At 40.4% G+C, this 20,898-nt stretch overlaps 1 protein-coding gene across 6 annotated transcripts in view; it reads right to left on the bottom strand.

The window, feature by feature from the left end:
* Positions 1 to 20,898, bottom strand: part of PLCH2 (phospholipase C eta 2) — a 555,068-nt gene that overhangs the window by 134,844 nt on the left and 399,326 nt on the right. For all 6 annotated transcript variants that reach the window (XM_063436484.1, XM_063436487.1, XM_063436486.1 and 3 more), the window contains 2 exons: positions 13,255 to 13,498; positions 9,826 to 9,955 (listed from right to left, as the gene is read on the bottom strand). In XM_063436484.1, coding sequence (XP_063292554.1) covers positions 9,826 to 9,955; positions 13,255 to 13,498 — 374 coding nt within the window. The remainder of the gene's footprint in view (positions 1 to 9,825; positions 9,956 to 13,254; positions 13,499 to 20,898) is intronic.

Here is a 20,898-nt window from a genome sequence, read left to right as displayed (position 1 = left end):
AACATGGGATAAATGGTGTAATAAATAACAAAAAAAATATTAGTTAGCCTGGCTCAGCACACCAGGAAAATTCCCCTGTAGGCCAGTCTGGTCCTGAACAAGGAATTCTTGCATAAGATACCCAGCTTTGCTGTGCACCATTACTGGGGACAATAGTGTACCCTGCACTGGAATTGCATATATCATTAAAAACAGGACTAAAATGTTTCTGTACTCTTTTTTAATGAAGCATCATATGGTCTCTATAAGAATATTCACTTTAAAAAAAAAAAAAAGTCAACTTTTTAAACGTAATCCTTTTGGCCTTCTCAGTGTGGGACAGGAGAATGTTCAGGTCATTTGGATTCAAAACTCTTCCATGCTGATAACGTCACGGTTTCCATTTTTCGGTTGATGTCTCGCTTTGTCACACATACAGGCAATCATACTATCCCTTCGTACTAGGCTCAAGCAGCACGACATTACAAGGGACCAACCCATTAGGACTGAGGCCGTAACTGCATACCACATCCTGTATTTTTCCAATTTCAAATCCAATGCCTTTTTCTTAGCTTGTGACGATACAACTGTTCCACTGTTTTCATTGGGAGTCTTTCTACTCATTTCTGTTGATTCCTTATCTTTTCTAGAGAGAGCCTTGCTGTAGGCTTTAATTTTGCTGAGAGAATATTTTCTGTCATTCAGGTATTGTGTTCCCCAATACAGAGAACCTGTTTCCTTTTGTCTCAGTTCCAGCTCTTCTGTGCCCGTGCCATTTCCAGTTTTAGGTAACGCGGAGATGACCAGGAATGCATCTGCTGTCAATATATATAGTAGTAAAAGGAAAACCGTAATGGAGCTATAGCTGTCCATTTCTGACTGCCAGTGATTTGTTGATGTCATTCCACACATGGCACTATGACTGATTATGATGACATCAGCATGGAATTCATGCTAAACGTGTCACTGGTTTCATAGTTAATTGTGCAAATCAATTTATAAATTTGTCTTTTATCCTTAAAAAAATAAAATAAAAAAATAAAGAAAATGTGAGAGGTCTATAATTTATGGTAAGATAATTAGAAAATGATGATCGTATACAAATAATGTACCAAAGAACCAGAGATAAATAAGTTGCTATATGAAGCACATGTATTATGACACATATGCACTACCCAAAAGGGCAAGAAGAGAACAAATAGGAGGGGCAGCTATAATGATATGGGTGGTAAGTCTACAGAAGTCATATGTTTGGAGATAGCAGATATAAAGTAGTCTTGCATTAAGAGTGGGGAAAACCGTTCTGAATACAAGAATTTCTCTCAGTAGAATCAGGAGAGACGTGGTGCAGTTGAGATCTGCCTTTAGAATATACTATAGGTTTCCTGGATATAAACTTCTGTATGTTAGCAATTCACTTCAAGAACAGGTGACGAGCACAGCCCCTACCAATGGAATGCTATCCACTTTATAGCTGCATTTTTGACGTGTCTATGGACTTTTGTATACAGATAGTTGCCTAGGTCTGTGATACAGCAGGACAGAAGAAGGGTCCCACCAAACATTAGGTCTTTGACTCGCAACACCTCTTGCCAAAAAAAAAATAAAAAAATACTGGAGAGCTGGATACTGAAGCCATTTTGGTAGAAATAGGTCACTGTAGAAGAAAAATGGCACAGAAGGTGCGAGACAGGAGGAAAAGGAGGAAAGAGGGGGCTTTGTGGATTTTATTGTGAACTAGAACTTGATGTCTTATGGATGAATGTAAATGCTTGTTGCCATTGCTATGTAGGCAAGTTTGAGTCCTCATTTATTGAGCCCTGAACCTTGTCCAAGGAAGTTTTCTTTTTGTTGTTGAACGAAACAAAAGTTTGATGACCGTGAAGGTGGAAGCCAATACCGAGCTATTCCAGGTGGGTAAGCACTATTCCCTTAACTTCTTTTGAGGGTGGGTATTCCAGCTAACCCGGGGAAATAAGGCAAATGTTTTTAGAATAGGACTTCATATAGGGAAATACAAAGAAACCCTGGTTTTTCGCATGAGTTTAAAGTATGAGAGGTGGGCTTTGTGGTTGGCCCAAACAAAAACAAAAAAAGTGAAGAATTAGCAAAAGTCCAAAGAGAAAGTCTTAGGGGTTTGCTCATGCAGCAGAACCTCTTGGGAAATCAGTAACAAACATATAGAGAAGCTTGAAGAAGACGAGTAAATGTTCACAAGGATCTACGGCACCTGCCAGCTTTAGTGCGTAGTCTCTGTTAACAAAATATTATCTCGCAAAAGTGTAAGCCAAAGCACATCAGGGGTGCAATTACCTTGACCTAGTTTCATAACACATTTACATGTTTATCCAAAATGTGTCTTTGCGGTCTCTAAAGGCAGTTTGATATTAGACTGTATGAATTGACTGTAACTTATTAGATAATGAGGATAACCTACAACAGGATAAGGGGTGTGTGTAGAACATGCTTTAGTTACATTATTGCACTGTTTAAGTCAGTTGCGTGTCTATATCCCTGCACAATATATTTTAAGCCGAGCCTGGTGATCACATTTTTAAAACACACAAAATCAAGGTAACATCCTTTGTACTTGTTTAATAGGCTACATGCAGCTCATTCCTTCTACAGTAAATTGCATTTCACATAAACAAAAGAAGCATCCACAAACCAGGAATTACATCCCATGTCCCTGCACGAATGCATCTCTGAAAATGATGAAATGTAAGGTGTCATTTAAGCAGTGTCAAAATGGAGTTGTGCATTATTATAACAACATAGCTAATAAAAGCTCTGCTTTAGGACTGGGGGCTAAGGCTAGTGCACATTTAAAGCAATGGGCCAATTAAAGGGACACTGTACATACCGAAATAACTTTACTTAATCATTGTTTTGCCATTTAGAAGCTAAATTACCTTTATTTCTGTTTATGCAGGCCTAGTCACACAGCCTGTATGGAAAAATTGTTTAATTTTGAGTCAGATCTGACAGCACACTGTGTTTACTTTAGAGGATATGATTTCTTGCCTTGTTAATGTATATTTAATCGTACACAGGATGCTGTGGTAGACTATCAGGCTATTAACAGAACAGGAGATACAAATTTTAAATTAAACATACTGTGCAATAAGGGAAGCTAAAATGTAGACTTATTTTCAGGAAGTATACAGGGAGACTGTGTCAGTCACAGCCAGAGGAGATGCCAGTTGAGGTGTGGCTAGGGCTGTATACATTTAGTTATAGAACTCCTAAATGGCAGTGAATTGAGCAATGTGACTCCAGGGGCAAGATCTATACAAGCATTCCATACAAACCATGCCATTAAGCCACGTTATGTTGGAGCTTAGAGGATCCCTTTAAGGTTAAGATATACTTATCTTCTAGATGTGATGATTTGGAAACCCCAACTAATCACTTAAGCCAAGTACCCATAAACGCTAAAACTCCCTAATTGCACTGTACTGGCTGCTTTACCCTGTACCAACACTGTAACTACACCTGTCATTTAAAACAGGTGACATAACATTTCTATGGTGACAGCAAGAACAAAACTAAACTCTGAATTTGGTAAGGGCAAAAGGAGGAAGCTGGCAATATAAGTCTGTCTGTTAACCCGTTAGGACGTATCAATTGTAATTTATAAAATCTGTGGCTGAGCATGAAGGCGCTCATCCGTGGTTTTAATGGGGTGCAGGCAGTTTTGTGTAGACCCTCCATCTAGGGTCTGAATAAACCCTAAAAAAAGGTCACCCAGCCTGTCCCCAGCCGATATGGACTGGTGCTTGGCTTTGCCAGATTCCAGAACTAATCTCTGTATATTTGACTGGGAATCAGGCGCATTCAGAATTATAAGTGTTATTCTGTAAACAGACCGTGCCACTATCTCCTGTATTGAATACAATAAAGCCTATTTCTAATGTCAGAATTGATATTAGAAGTGACTTACCTTAGGGTAAGGGTTGAAGTTAGTGGTGGGTTTAGGGTAGGGTTAGGGATAGAGGTAAGACTAGGGTAGCATTACACTTTTGTAATGGGTAAGGCAGTGGCTGAGTGACAGGCAAAAGAGGGTTGTAGTCAATGGAGTATATTCGAAGCATGGGCTTGTCACCAGTGAGATACCCATTCTCTTTAATATTTTTATTAGTGATATTTCATAAGGTCTTGATAGTAAGGTACGTCTTTTTGCTGATAATACAAATATATGTAACAGGGTTGATGTTCCAGGAGGGATAATCTGAATGGCAAATGATCAGAGTTGTGGCAACTGACATTTAATGTGGATAAGTGCAAGATAATGCATCTTGGATGTAAAAACCCAAGGGCAGAGTACAGAATATTTGATAGAGTCCTAACCTTAACATCTGAGGAAAGGGATTTAGGGGCAATTATTTCTGATGACTTAAAGGTAGGCAGACTATGTAACAGAGCAGCAGGAAAAGCTAGCAGAATACTTGGTTGTATATGGAGAGGTATTAGCAATAGAAAGAGGGAAGTGTTCATGCAATGGTACAGAACACTGATGAGACCTCACTTGGAGTATTGTATGCAGTACTGGAGACTATATCTCCAGAAGGATATTGATACTTTAGAGAGAGTTCAGAGAAGGGCTACTAAACTGGTTCAAGGATTGCAGGATTAAACTTACCAGAAAAGATTAAAGGAACTTAACATGTATAGCTTGGAGGAAAGACGAGACAGGGGTGATATGGAGAGATGGGCCGAATGTTTTTTTTTTCTGCCGTCACATTCTATGTTTCTATGTTGGGGTAGGGTTAAGTTTAGGCTTAGGAGATGGTTAACGCTGGGTGCATGTTAATGCTGTTTTAGGGTTAAATATAGTATAAGGTTGAAGTGAAGATTAAGGTTAGGGCAGGCATATGGATAGAGTTACTGTAATCATTAGATAAGGGGTATGGTCACTATAGCATTAGTGTGAGGGTTGGTATAGGGTTAGCATTAACTACCAAAATATTAATTTAGATTCTAAACAGATTCTAAACATATTGGGCATTTTACAATAAGGACTAAGACACAAATCTATTTTGAGTTCTTTTTAATTACCGTATATACTTGATACATTTTTGTGCTGAAAAACCCCAACTCGGCTTATACTCGAGTTAATGTCTGTATTATGGCAATTTACATTGCCATACTACAGACTGGGGGCTGGCAGCGAGCGCTTACCTCTCCTGCAGCTCCTGTCAGCTCCCTTCTCCTCCTCGCCGGTCCGTTCAGCACCTCGGTCAGCTCCCAGTGTAAGTCTCGCGAGAGCCGCGGGGTCATAGTGCGGCTCTCGCGACTTTCACTGGGAGCTCACAGAGGAGCTGCACGGACCAGCGCGGAGGAGAAGGGAGCTGACAGGAGCTGCAGGAGAGGTAAGTGCTCTCTGCCAGCCCCCCTCCCCCCCACTGAACTGCCAATGCCACTGGACCACCAGGGAAGGAGAGCCCACCTCCCTGCCATGTATCAAGCAGGGAGGGGGGACGAAAAAAAATAAAAAAAGTATAATAATAAAATAATATGTATTAAAAAAATATATATTTTTTAATAATTAAATAATAATAAACACACTGCATCACACACACACACGCTGCACTCACACACGCTGCACTCACACACGCTGCACTCACACACACACGCTGCACTCACACACACACGCTGCACTCACACACACACGCTGCACTCACACACACACGCTGCACTCACACACACACGCTGCACTCACACACACACGCTGCACTCACACACACACGCTGCACTCACACACACACGCTGCACTCACACACACACGCTGCACTCACACACACACTGCACTCACACACACACTGCACTCACACACACACTGCACTCACACACACACTGCACTCACACACACACACTGCACTCACACACACACACTGCACTCACACACACACTGCACTCATTATATACACACAGTGAAAATAAATATTCAATTAATATAGTTTTTTTAGGATCTAATTTTATTTAGAAATTTACCAGTAGCTGCTGCATTTCCCACCATAGTCTTATACTCGAGTCAATACGTTTTCCCAGTTTTTTTGGGTAAAATTAGGGGCCTCGGCTTATATTTGGGTCTGCTTATACTCGAGTATATACGGTAGTTACACTGGATGTGTTAAAATTATGAGAACAAATGTGAAAAAAACTGTTTCCCCATTAATTTATTTTTCCAGTTTTAACATTTTATTTACATAATGTTGTGTAAGGTTTACATATGATATATGATGCTAAATGAATGCCCTTTGAAAAAAAAAAATATAATATGTATGTGGGCACTTTAAGAGAAATCCTTAAATTTTGGTGTAACAAACCTATAGCTCAAATTCAAGGTTTTATTTTTTTTTGGGTTCAGAATGTGGACCATTGTCTCCAGTGCATCCATAAGGGGTTAAGCAGTAGGTTTTTACATTTCACCTAACAAACACCCAGAGAGCAGAAGGGTATTTTCTTTTAGCAACGTCGAAATGTCAGGTTTGTATTAGAGTGTATAACAAATCTTCACAGTAATAACATTTATAGTAACATGTCTATGCTAGAATCCAAGGGGAAAAAAAAAAAAAAGATAAGAGCAGTTTACAAAAAAACAAACAAAAAAAAAAAAACAATGAAGATCCAACAGTTCAGATATGAAAGCTGGAAAATCAAACAATTTTGGAGAAAAATAAAAAACTATTAGAAACAAATTACTATGGAGTCTCTGTCATGTGACAATACAACAACAACAAATACATACTGAACAAGACATCTGTAAAGTTTAGAACAGAATGGAAAACATAAATGATCATGTCTGGGTTCATGACTCCATCATTATTTTTAGATATTACAAAGCCTTCCAGTCTGAGGATGATTCATTTGTATTGCAGCAGCACTACTTCACACACTGTACATCTGTCATTTTTATTATTTTTTGTGTCTTATTCACAGAAAACTGTTCCTAAAACCAAAACTCAAGCAGAGCATCCCCTGATTATCTTATCGGACAAGATAGAAAGATCAGATGGATAGGAAAATATGCCAATCAAACATAAGCTAGTAAGGGGAGACAATGCCCCAATCAAACATGAGCTAGTAAGGGGAGACAATGCCCCAATCAAACATGATCTAGTAAGGGGAGACAATGCCCCAATCAAACATGATCTAGTAAGGGGAGACAATGCCCCAATCAAACATGATCTAGTAAGGGGAGACAATGCCCCAATCAAACATGAGCTAGTAAGGGGAGACAATGCCCCAATCAAACATGATCTAGTAAGGGGAGACAATGCCCCAATCAAACATGATCTAGTAAGGGGAGACAATGCCCCAATCAAACATTATCTAGTAAGGGGAGACAATGCCCCAATCAAACATGATCTAGTAAGGGGAGACAATGCCCCAATTAAACATGGGCTAGTAAAGGGAGACAATGCCCCAATCAAACATGGGCTAGTAAGGGGAGACAATGCCCCAATCAAACATGGGCTAGTAAGGGGAGACAATGCCCCCAATCAAACATTATCTAGTAAGGGGAAACAATGCCCCAAATCAAACATTATCTAGTAAGGGGAAACAATGCCCCAAATCAAACATGATCCAGTAAGGGGAGACAATGCCCCAATCAAACATGATCTAGTAAGGGGAGACAATGCCCCAATCATACATGGGCTAGTAAAGGGAGACAATGCCCCAATCAAACATGGGCTAGTAAGGGGAGACAATGCCCCAATCAAACATGGGCTAGTAAGGGGAGACAATGCCCCAATCAAACATGAGCTAGTAAGGGGAGACAATGCCCCAATCAAACATGATCTAGTAAGGGGAGACAATGCCCCAATCAAACATGATCTAGTAAGGGGAGACAATGCCCCAATCAAACATGATCTAGTAAGGGGAGACAATGCCCCAATCAAACATGATCTAGTAAGGGGAGACAATGCCCCAATCAAACATGAGCTAGTAAGGGGAGACAATGCCCCAATCAAACATGAGCTAGTAAGGGGAAACAATGCCCCCAATCAAACATTATCTAGTAAGGGGAAACAATGCCCCAAATCAAACATTATCTAGTAAGGGGAAACAATGCCCCAAATCAAACATGATCTAGTAAGGGGAGACAATGCCCCAATTAAACATGGGCTAGTAAAGGGAGACAATGCCCCAATCAAACATGGGCTAGTAAGGGGAGACAATGCCCCAATCAAACATGGGCTAGTAAGGGGAGACAATGCCCCAATCAAACATGATCTAGTAAGGGGAGACAATGCCCCAATCAAACATGAGCTAGTAAAGGGAGACAATGCCCCAATCAAACATGGGCTAGTAAGGGGAGACAATGCCCCAATCAAACATGATCTAGTAAGGGGAGACAATGCTCCAACCGAACCTGACCTAGTAAGGGGAGACAATGTATATATCACTTCTGGTTCCTTAAAGGGACACTAAGAACCAAAACAACTTTAACTTAATGAAGCGATTTTTGTGTCTAGATCAGTGGTCCTCATGGACCACGAACAGTCCAGGTTTTATCAGTATCTCCATTCGAATGAAAAAGGGAAATACGTAAATCCAGGACTGATGGTGGGCCATGAGGACTGGGTTGAGTTTTTGTGTGATTATGTGAATAAAACAATGAGACTCCAGGGGCATGATCCATACACTAAACAACTTCATAAAGCTAATGTTGTTAGAGTGTCCCTTTAACAATATGTGTGACATGCAAGTGTTATGTCAATAATCATATAGTCACAAATATACATATGTACACTGTCAGATTGATGTTTGAATTCAGGATTACAATATGTAGCAGATGTAACAGTTATGACAGTAGCAACAGAAAGGAATTTAATAAAAAATAGTTTTCGGAGTCTTTAAGTGACTGGGATTAACACACATTCTATGAAAGATGAAAAGCATGAAAAAAGGCAAAAGGTACAAAAAAGAAATAAATAAAATATTTGGCAGCTGGATGACCACAGACAAAGTAATGGAAAAGAAAATCAGAACTGACAGCAGAGGCAAGTATGGCCAATGAACCAAATTATCAGGATATGCAAAGATATTTCGCAGTAAATCCAGCAAAACGTGAGTGCACACTGAACGAGACTGTAGGAAGGAGAGGATAGACAGACAGACTGTTTTAATGCATGTGTAGATACCATGCTTTTTTTTGGCAGTGTAAGATTTAAGACATCTTGTAAAATGCAAAACAAGAGCTATTAAATTGTGCAGCCATAAAGCACTTAATGAAGCAAAGCCTTTGTGAAAAAAATAACGACCCAGGGCTGAGCAAGTAACCCTGAAGGGGAAGAGTCCGTTCTCAGAATTCTGTTTACGCACCCTTCTATTTTACAAATATGTGTTTATAAGGCATAAAAAATTACATTAAATGTAGAAATCTATATCTCATTTTGGAGCAGAGAACCTTGATCTTGGCTGTCAATCATTGTTATAAGCTCTGTTGTGTTCTATCATATAATAAAAAAAAAACAAAAAGAATAACCAAAAAAAAAAAACATAAAAAGCCTTTGCACCTCTCAGTACGGATTAAGTGGAAGGAACCTCCCCAGCTCCATTATGAGAAAAACGTACATACTAGAACAATGCAGCATTTTTTTTTTTTATAAATCTTTTAAAAGTTCAATGTGCTACTGAATGTTTTCACAATAAAAAAAAAAAAAAAAAAACAACTAAAGTTGACACATCCTACTGGAGATTGCATGGCATCTAGAAATGTATTTATCTTGCAGAAAATTCCTATTCCAATTCTCTAAGCAAGGAACACATTAATATTTACCGTCATTTGTGGGTTTTTTTTTTTTTTTTTCCGCTTTCTTTTTTTCTTAGTCTTACCTTAAACATTTGCTTTACTTTTTGACGTGGGAGGTTGACATTCAGCTTGTGCATCAGTTGTAAAACCTCATTTATACTTAAGCTCCCATCTCCATTTTTGTCCGCCTCATCAAATGTCTGCTTCAACCATATTTGACTGGAGTTAAGGAAAATAATAGGTTTGAAGTATATTTAAAAAACTAAATAAAAAATATTAAAAAAAAAAAAGTGCAGTGCAATTAAACTTACAATCATACTGCCATAAAGTTGGAATATTAAAGTAGGAGCCATTCAGTTCAGTATCACAATACAGTACTTGTAAAATAGTTACAATGGTAAAATGTCTAAACAAACACATTATATATGTAATATGCATGTTATTAAAGCGGATAGGTCATATTTTTAAATCCTATAACTGCAAGTTTGTGCTGATAGACAAAAAATTAAATACCATATGCCAGCACAATGTGATCAACACCCAAAGCAAAACTATAACAATTCTCACAAGTAAAATCTAAAAAGTCTTCCACCACTAACGGCAGGGCCGGCGCGTCAATAAGGCGGCACAGGCGGCCTTAGGGCGCACGGGCTCTGGGGGCGCAAGATTTCAGTGACCGGCAGGAGGGAAGCTCTCCCTCCTGCTGGGCCACAATCTCGGCCCCCGGTGTGGCGTGCGGCTGTGCTGTAATCAGGCGCGGTGAGGGAGCTCTAACCTCTGCTCTGCTCCCTCGCGCGCTGTCTGCTGATACCGCGGGAGCCGGAATATGACGTCATATTCCGGCTCCCGCGGCATCAGCAGACAGCGCGCGAGGGAGCAGAGCAGAGGTTAGAGCTCCCTCCCTCGTCTGATCTCAGCACAGACGCACGCCGCCCAGCAGCCCCACTGGACCCCAGGGAAGGATTCAACATCCACACCAGCTCTCCAGGTAGGGAGGCTGGGTGGAAAATATTTATTTATAAAATAATTAGTGAGTGTATGTGTGTGAGTGTATGTGTCTGTGTGTGTGTGTGTGTCTGTGTCTGTGTGTCTGTGTGTGTGAGTGTCTGTGTGTGAGTGTGTGTGTGTGTGTGTGTGAGTGTATGTGTGTGTGTGTGTGTGTGTGTGTGTGTGTGAGTGTATGTGTCTGTGTGTGAGTGTATGTGTCTGTGAGTGACAGAGTGTGTGTCTGTGAGTGACACAGTGTGTGTATGTGAGTGACACAGTGTGCGTCTGTGAGTGACACAGTGTGCGTCTGTGAGTGACACAGTGTGCGTCTGTGAGTGACACAGTGTGCGTCTGTGAGTGACACAGTGTGCGTCTGTGAGTGACAGAGTGTGCGTCTGTGAGTGACAGAGTGTGTGCGTCTGTGAGTGACAGAGTGTGTGCGTCTGTGAGTGACAGAGTGTGTGCGTCTGTGAGTGACAGAGTGTGTGCGTCTGTGAGTGACAGAGTGTGTGCGTCTGTGAGTGACAGTGTGTGCGTCTGTGAGTGACAGTATGTGTCTGTGAGTGACAGTATGTGTCTGTGAGTGACAGTATGTGTCTGTGAGTGACAGTATGTGTCTGTGAGTGACAGTATGTGTCTGTGAGTGACAGCGTATGTCTGTGAGTGACAGCGTGTGTGTGTGTGTGAGTGAGTGCGTCTGTGTGTGCATGTGAGTGTATGAGTGTGTCTGTCAGTGTATGATGAGTGTGTTTGTCAGTGTATGAGTGTGTGTCTGTCAAATCAGTGAGAGTATGTTTGTCATTGAGTCTTTGTGTGACTATCAGTGTGTCTGTCAATGAGTCTGTGTCTGTCAGTGACGTCTGTATGTTTGTCATTGAGTGTGTTACTTTCAGTGTGTACAGAGTGTAGCAGAGCGGAGCGCGGTACAGGAGCTTCTGTTTCCTGTACCTGGCCAGACTGACAGGAGGTGCTCACAGAGAGAGCACTCCCTGTCAGTTCGTCCGGGTACAGAAAACTGAAGCTCCTGTACCGCGTTCCGCTCCGCTCCGCTCCACTCTGTACACACTGACACAACAGGGAGGGAATGGGAGAGAAACACCAAGAGACAGGGAAAAGAGTGGGGAGGGGAGAAGAACACTAAGGGACAGGGAAGGGACCCTTAAAGGTCGGGGAGGGGAGAGGGGCTGGTTAAGAGGCACATAGGTGAAGATGTTTTTTGGGGGGGTGGGGGGCGGGGGGGCGGAAAAATGCATCTTCGCCTATGTACCTAAAAATCCAAGCACCGGCCCTGACTAACGGACAGAATTATTTTCAACAGGAGAAGAATATATATCAGGTTTTTTTTTTGTCTACATACTCTAGAGTTGCATTGTACATAACAAGGAACTTGTAGAATCGGCCACTGAGGAATGTAACTGTTACATTTTAGCCCCCACCATATGACCTCAGATTACGTTTGAGCTCTTCTCACTTTGAGTTGGCACCCTAACTCTTAAGGACTAGAAATACAATTTTTACTATTAGAAAGGAATGAGGGGATCGCTAGGTCATTGACCTGTTAATGATCATGCCATTTGTAAAAATGTGATCTAGTCACATCTAACATTTGTCATCTGTGTTTGATCTGGAAACAATGATACTGAATGTACTTCAGCTTGAAAACTTGTAAAAGCTGAACGAACTATATATAAAGCAACAAATGTGCATGAGTCAAAAACATCAGTTTTACAGGCAAGACAAATTATTTAAAAAAAAAAAAAAAACACCATACACGTAGAAACAAATTTAATTAAATGCTCACACTAACATTGATGCAGACTAAGGTAAAGGCCTGAGAACTATAGATTGCAGATAAACTGGGGAAAAAACAGGACGAGGTAAAGTCAGTTCTAATACAGTACTTTTATTTATTTATTAAAGGTACCCTAGAGGTACCCAGCCCACTTCATCTCACTGCGGTGGTCTGGGTGCACTGTTCATGTCTCACTTAGTCCTACAATGTAAAACACTGCCATTGTAGAGAAACTGCAATGTCTACATTGCAGGAGCTGCCTCTAGTGGCTGCCTATCAAACAACCACTTGAGGCACTTCCTGAACTTTCACAGAGTCATTAAACGATACAGGACGTCCTCACACTCTGCAAGAGGACATCCAGCTTCAGAGAAAACCCTGTAGGAGAGCATTGAGGCAATGCTCTCCAATGTGAAGACCTAATGCTCTCCAATGTGAAGACCCACATTAGGTCCCCCCATCAAATGAGTTTGTAGGAGGAGAATATGGGGTAATTTTATTTTTAACCCATTATTTGCTGAGGGGGGGAGGGAGGGGGTCGAGGGAGGTTGGAGCAGATGTATAGAGTATATTTCTAATCTACCCAAATAAGACCTTGGCATTGACTTGATTGTGTCTGTTTATGTAAACTTTTAACTCTTCATGTTTCAATAAAAAAAAAAGTACCAAAGTTTGAAAGTTTGGTGATCAAGACCTTAGCAAACAGTAGGTATTATTGTGCAGAAAAGGATATTGGTCCCGTGTTCTCTGACGTTTTGAAAGGCTGTCCTCATCGCTTATCCCAGCCATCAGATACTTAAGACCTGTAATCCATGTGCGTGCCTCTTCACCACTTGAGGACACCAAGTCCAGGGATTCCATGCGATCTCCATAGTAGATACTGAAACAGCAATTTGGATCAAAACTTCCGTCTGCATACCGCTGGAAAATCTCGGATTGTTTACCTTCACATACTTCCTGAATGGAGTCAATAGAAACTAGGGGAACATCAAAGAAATAAAACGGTTAGATACAATACAGCAAAACACAACACAGCATATCACCACCACTACATATATATACCTCCCAACAGAGCCAAACCCTAATTACAGACATCCTGCCACTACGAGTTGAGTTCTTTGAGTCCAGCATGTAGGACCAGCAAGTGTATGTTTTGCATCTCATTAGACACGCTGTGCAGAATGGTGTTATGGTAAGACCATGCACACATCATTTCAGCAGTGATCTGAGCATGGCTTGCCCTGAGCGAAATTGAATTCGTAAAATTAAGCTAATATAACCAGACTGTAATAACAGCAAAGTTGGAGAATTTTTTTTTAAATTTTTTTTTAAACTAACCAAAATCACTGCGAAACACGTGTGTATAAATCCTTGTGTTCTACACCAAAAATTATGTAATAAAGTCAGAAATAGGAAAAAAGGTGGAGCATGCAAATATGAATAAAAATATAGAAACAAGCACTTGTGGCGACCATTTACAATTGTGTCCATTAAAAAACAGACTATACATAGAGTAAACTGTATTTTTTTTTCTTTTTAAATAATGTGACGTTAAAGTACCCTCCAATCTAATAGCAAACTGACAAACATATATAAAGGGCCATTTAATAGTGATAAGTAAATTATTCAAGATGAATCTCTAAGGCAGATACAATCTCTGTAGATGCCGAACTAAATATCACAACGGTTCACATCGCGCACGCACACCGGATGACATGCAAAAAGGTACACTTATATATTATGAAATGAAGCATTAAATGCCTGTCCTTGATAACAAGTGTCAAAAGCAAATAAAGGTATTCAATTAGTTAACACATTGCTCCATTATTTTGCAGCAAGCCAACATTTATTCTGTTGTTCAACAAGGCATATCCTCTCTTTGCCATCAGATATTTTATCAAACAGAATGAACAACCAGGCGTGAGGCAAGTTCCTACTCTAGAAGAAAAAGTTACAATGTAATTTCCCTTGTGACCAGCGATAGCTATATTTGCTAGACTGAGTAGTAGAAAAACAGAATTACCTATGTCTACATTGATTATTAAATCCTACTATTAGTGAGGCTAGTTACTAAAGTAGTGACCATTCTTATAGAGTTGACATTATTCTATCACAATTCTAACTCTATGGGAAAGGAGGGGGTCAGGGAAGGCAGACAGACAGAGCAGAGTTCAGGGCAGGCAGACCGGCAGAGAGGGGGTCAGGGCAGGCAGACAGACAGAGAGTGGGTCAGGGCAGGCAGGCAGACAGACAGAGAGGGGGTCAGGGCAGGCAGGCAGACAGACAGAGAGGGGGTCAGGGCAGGCAGGCAGACAGACAGAGAGGGGGTCAGGGCAGGCAGGCAGACAGACAGAGAGGGGGTCAGGGCAGGCAGGCAGACAGACAGAGAGGGGGTCAGGGCAGGCAGGCAGACAGACAGAGAGGGGGTCAGGGCAGGCAGGCAGACAGACAGAGAGGGGGTCAGGGCAGGCAGGCAGACAGACAGAGTGGGGGTCAGGGCAGGCAGACCGGCAGAGTGGGGGTCAGGGCAGGCAGACCGGCAGAGTGGGGGTCAGGGCAGGCAGACCGGCAGAGTGGGGGTCAGGGCAGGCAGACCGGCAGAGTGGGAGTCAGGGCAGGCAGACCGGCAGAGTGGGAGTCAGGGCAGGCAGACCGGCAGAGTGGGGGTCAGGGCAGGCAGACCGGCAGAGTGGGGGTCAGGGCTGGCAGACCGGCAGAGTGGGGGTCAGGGCTGGCAGACCGGCAGAGTGGGGGTCAGGGCAGGCAGACCGGCAGAGTGGGGGTCAGGGAAGGCAGACAGGCAGAGTGGGGGTCAAGGAAGGCAGACAGGCAGAGTGGGGGTCCGAGAGGGAAGACAGACAGGGGTCCGAGAGGGCAGACTGAGTTCTGAGAGGGCAAATGAGGGGAGGACATTGACAGCACTGCGATGAAGCTGTGCGGCCATTGACTGTCTTTTGCCAGCATGCTGTAGATGCTGGGTTCAGACGCCAATTTTGCATAGAATTCACATCAGCAACTGGAAACTCTTGTTCTGAGCTGAGTAATGACACTCCAAAGACACTGCCAGAGGTGGAGTTCCCCCTTTTAGCAGCAGCAGGTTTAACGACTGTATGTACAGCATTTCATAGCAAAATACTGTACATACAGATTGCAGGCACCATGACTTCTTCAAATCACTGAACTGGTCATGGTGCTTGGAGTAACCCTTTAATGAGAGTGTCAATCTTAGCTCCTTGTCAATTACCGTTATACGTTCTGCTCTTTACACCGGTCAGTCAGCATAGGGAAAGCATCATGAAAGGAGGAGGAAAAAAAGTTTTCATTTCTCCTCCAATGGACAGGTTAACACACGTTATAGATGACTTCATATTTGATTCAATCGTGCAATTGCCAAAGAAGTGATAAAATATAGATGCTTCCTGGATGGTGTAAAACTGAAATCTGTCTTTGCCTGTAGAGATTCTGTCTGAAGGATTATTCTAAGGGGGGCCAATCATTAGTAACCATGGCAGCCATCGACAGATGACACTCATTTCTACCAGCCAACAACACATTTTTGAGACAATACATACAGGGGACCTTGTTATGGACTTTTGTGCACAGCACATACAAAGAGTTATGCAATGTGAACCAGTGTGAGACTGTCTGTTATGGAAGCTTTCAGAACAATAGAAGTGTACATCTTGCGCATACAAAGCATCAAATATTTCCCCATACATTAGAACACTAACTCAAAGAAGCAAATGTGAACAAAATTATCTTAAAACTACATAATATCAACAGCTAAATGTAAAGCATGCACATCACACACATTCAATATCCATTATTTCACTTTTATTGAATAGCCATATACATTAAGACCTTTTTTTTTTTTTTTTTTTTAAAGGGACCAAAATCAAAGGGGACTCCAAAAGCACTTTAGCTTGCTGACATGCATTATGTGTTTAGAGCATGTCCTCCTCTTTCACTTTAGAAAAAGTTAAGATTTCAAAAAAAATCTGTACTTTTATAAATTAACCTTGTTACACCCCCCTGGCTTTCAAGCAGACAACCGGTCCCGTCACTTCCTGGTTTGGTTAGCTCAGTGCAGCTAAACTCAAGAGACCGGAATTGCCCAGAGAACCTTGCTTGTAGAAACTGCTCATTGAGCTGCACTGGGAAGCCTGTGATTGGACAGTAACAAAGTCTGGGCAGGGTCAGAGGGGGAGGGCTTGCAAAGAGCAGATATGAGAACTACGGCTTTTGCTAATTAATGTTAGATATACCTTGATGAAATATGCATAATTAAATGCATGCATGTTCTCATTTGAGGTATATTTACAAAATAGTGATTTCTATTTTTAATCTTTTTTTTTTTTGCAGTGGAGTGTCCCTTTAGGTATATGATATATGGTTACTGTCCCATTCTGCAATTCTATAAACATCTCAATGACTAAATTCTTCAACTGTAATATAACATGTACCATTAAAAGAAAAATACCATCTTAAAACTCGGTTTAGCATTTATTGGGTCACTCTTGTATTGAGAAAGGCAGTGATACTGAATTAAACTATTTATTATGGGAAAATTCCTGGGACCTTGTGGATATGACTTGTCTCTTACAACCAGTAGGTAGCCTCTAAAATTATATACGACCAAGTAGTTAAGAACCACTTCTTTTAAATGGACTCTCCATACCATAAAAGAGTACAGCTTGTTGTGTGAAGAGGAGTCTTTTTTTTTTTTTTTTTTTTTTTTTTTTTACAAAAACTGCAGATTGCAATAAAAATTTACACTGTTATAAATGAGTCAGACAATCAGATAAAAGGTCCTGTAACTTCCTGTTTTGTTTAGCTCAGTGGAACTAAACTCAAGAGGCGGACAATTGCCCAGACCACCTGAGTTACAAAGACTTCTCATTGAGCTGCATTGGGAAGTCTGTGATTGGACAGCAACATAAATTCTGGGCGGGGTTAGAAGGGGATGGCTTGGCTTGCAAAGGTAACGGCTTTCAGATAAACTTTCAATGAATAAATGGATAATAAAAACGCATATTTTCATTGGGGTAGATCTATCTAAAGAGTGATGTTTATTTTTTATTTGAATAGTGGAGTGTTCTTTTAATTATCAAACCCACTTTTAGTGGGTACTTTCTATTTTGCTTCTCATAATGATTTGCAAATCATCATTCTGGAGATACAGCAATTAAAACTGCTTCCAAACGCACATACTGTATGCTCTTTGGCAGTAAGGAAGACACAGTGCTGGCAATATTGTAATAACCATGACCCCTACTGCAACAAATTATAGCGTGGAAACCGTCAATGCAACACATTAATAAAACTTAGCAATTAAATAAATCCCACAATAATCAGTTTTGTGCATACATGTCTGTTTATAATTGGTACTTGTAGCTCTAGTACAGCTCTTCTAAGTACTGCGGTCATTAACCAATTTAATACCATATGAATTAAAATGGCACACATTTTATATTACCTATAGTTTGACTCACATAAAATACACTGTGTCCACGGACTATACGTAATATTTTATTTGGAGTGTTTATCAACAGCACTTCTGGTCTTTATCAGGTCTGGGGATAAAAATTAAGCTTTGCCTATTTCCTGTTAAAGCAGAACCCCAAACAGCAAACCTCACACCCTTTAGAAGGAAGACTAAGGCCCAATTAACATTAGAATAGTTTAGTGCCCCCATACCCCCCTCCCCAAGTTCCCAAGGTAAAACATCTGCCAAAGGACATTTAAAAAAAAATGTAAGTCACTCTAACACCCTATTTATATAACTGCAGCATAAATTTATCATAGCTACATATATGCCTTTTTAAGGCCAGTAAGGTAAAAGGGGCATTCATTCTCAGGATGAAAATATAATTTTGCCTCTTTATAAATCAATTGTAAGATCACACGTTTATAGTGTTGTGCATTTTTGGGCACCTGTTCTAAAGAAGGATATTATGATACTAGGAAGAGTGCAGAGGTGGGCTACAAATGTAATAAAAGGAATTGAGCATTTTAGCTATGAAGAGAGGTTAACACATAAATCTGTTTAGTTTAGAAAAAAAACGTGCCTCAGAGTGGATATAATAACAATATACAAATATATTCGGGGCAAATAAACCATTGTCTGGGAATCTATTCATAAATATGACTATACATCGGACACACGGTCATGCATTTAGACTTGAAGAAAGGAGATTTAGTCTAAGGCAAAGGAAAGGATTTTTTTATAGGAAGAACAATAAGGATGTGAAATTCACTGTCTGAAGAAGTGTTTTTTTCAGAGCCTGTACAAATGTTTAAACCGCAACAGGATGAATGAATGCAAAAACATAATAGTCATGGATAGATTTTTTTTTAATTTGCGGGATAACGGCTTCCCGATCCGAGGAGAGATCTGACTGCCGTTCTTGGGTCATGAAGAATTTTTTTCCTAGTTTGTTGCAAAATCAGAAAGATCTTCAAACTGGGTTTTTACCTTCTTTTGCATTAATAGCAAGCACAGATGTGAGAAATGCTGAACTTGATGGACACATGTCTATTTTCAGACATATGAATGAATCAAGGAAAGATTACCAAATAATTACCAAGAAATAATCAATTTGAACTTGTCCTTGGTATATATATATTTTTTTTCTTAAAAAGGGAAAACATTTCAAAGTTTATGATTATATAATAATGAATGGCTGTTTTTAACAGAAACTGTGCAAAATATAGCAATGGGAAAATGGAGACAGTTTCACACTACAGGAGGGTTATGGCTTTTTGATTGATTTGTTGATGATCCATCCAGTGGAATAACCTCGTTTTAAATTGGCAATCAAATTCCTGACAGCCAGACCCCCCACCCCCCACCCAACGCTTTGATGCCACCCCTAAACCTTCCATGTCTTGTCTGGTGCACAATGCTGTCAAAAGGAACAAAGACAAACTGTTTCCACACAACACAGTAGGACTATGACAACGCTGGAACAAAAAGGCGAACTGTGAGATGTATTCTATTCAGAGATAACACATAAAACCCCTGGGAGGAAAAACCGTAGGGAGGAAGGAACACATGTCCAGACATAATGTAATGACTACAGCATGTCAGAGTGAAAATCAATGTAACAGGCTTCTCCTCAACTCCTTTACAAGCAAATGCCAACATTGACACTGATATACTGAAGAGCAAAAATCATTTATTAAAGACGTGGCATCCGAGGGACAAGGTCGGGGCAAACACATAGCTGCACTTCAACCTGTTTAAAGGGTATGAATCCACAATCTTTTTTTCCTCTTGGTCTCCATGCACTGTCCAATCTAAAATTGATATAGCAAGAAACCATTTATCTATTTGGAAGATTCATTCACGTAGAAACCCACCAAAAATCTTTGAAGGACAGCAATTTACGTAAAGCCTCCTTTCCAGAAGAGCATATATAAAACAACACTGTTTCATGCAGGCAAAAGCTTTTGCTATGAGTGGGGAGGTTGTGAACACCCCTCTAAGTGCTACTTACATAGATAGCCTGCTATGAAAATTAGACCTTGATACACTCTATATACATTCCATTTCTTCTGATTAACCCGCAACACTCTTAAGGTTGAAATACCAGTATTTGAAGCTGCGTAGATATACTCGAATACATGTTCTAGAGTGGGGTTTTTCGTGAGTTGTGCTGAATTTAAAAAAATCTCATCACATTTCATTAACATTTCATGAGTTCATTAACAGGAGAAATTTCCAGAAGTTGACCTTCTATGTTGCATAGGTAAGGATTTTTTTATTTTATTTATTTATTCACATTACTTTATGCAGAATTCATGATTTAATAAATAAATCCCAGGCTGTTCACACACTGATATATAAGCAAAAGGACTTATATATTCAAATTACATCATCCTAGTGGGAAACTGGTACACAAGCGTAGAAGCGGCACGGTCATGCCAAACTTACCTTTCTCCTAGTGTTTCCTCTTTTCTTCCTCTCTCACAAGCTGTTTCTTTTTTCCCTATCTGATCTAGTTTTCTTTAAAACATAAGATAAAGTAGGGACTACTTTGTCTTATGTATTTTTTTTTCTTCTAGGTTTGACCTTCTTTGACCAAAGGAGGAGCTTAAGTCGACTCCATTTCCTGCAGTCAAATACATTTTTTCACAATATTATGCTTTTTCTATGATCTCGCGTTGCTTTATTTGCCGTTCGAACGTCCTGTCATTTAGCCAAGGCCCCAGTGAATTCAGATAATTTCGCCCCAACAGAATGAGTACAGTTTGTCCATTCGGGTTTGGACGGGATTCTGTATTTTTTGTTCGGTTTCTAGATTTTCATTTGAATTAATGAAATTCCGATCTGATTAATGCCACATTATTAGGGAGCTATCTACTATAAAGCTGA

Source organism: Pelobates fuscus, chromosome 11 (genome assembly GCF_036172605.1).
Source record: "Pelobates fuscus isolate aPelFus1 chromosome 11, aPelFus1.pri, whole genome shotgun sequence".
Taxonomy (NCBI): domain Eukaryota; kingdom Metazoa; phylum Chordata; class Amphibia; order Anura; family Pelobatidae; genus Pelobates; species Pelobates fuscus.
The sequence above is the reverse complement of the archived record's forward strand: the minus strand, read 5'-3'. Positions and strand labels throughout refer to the sequence as shown.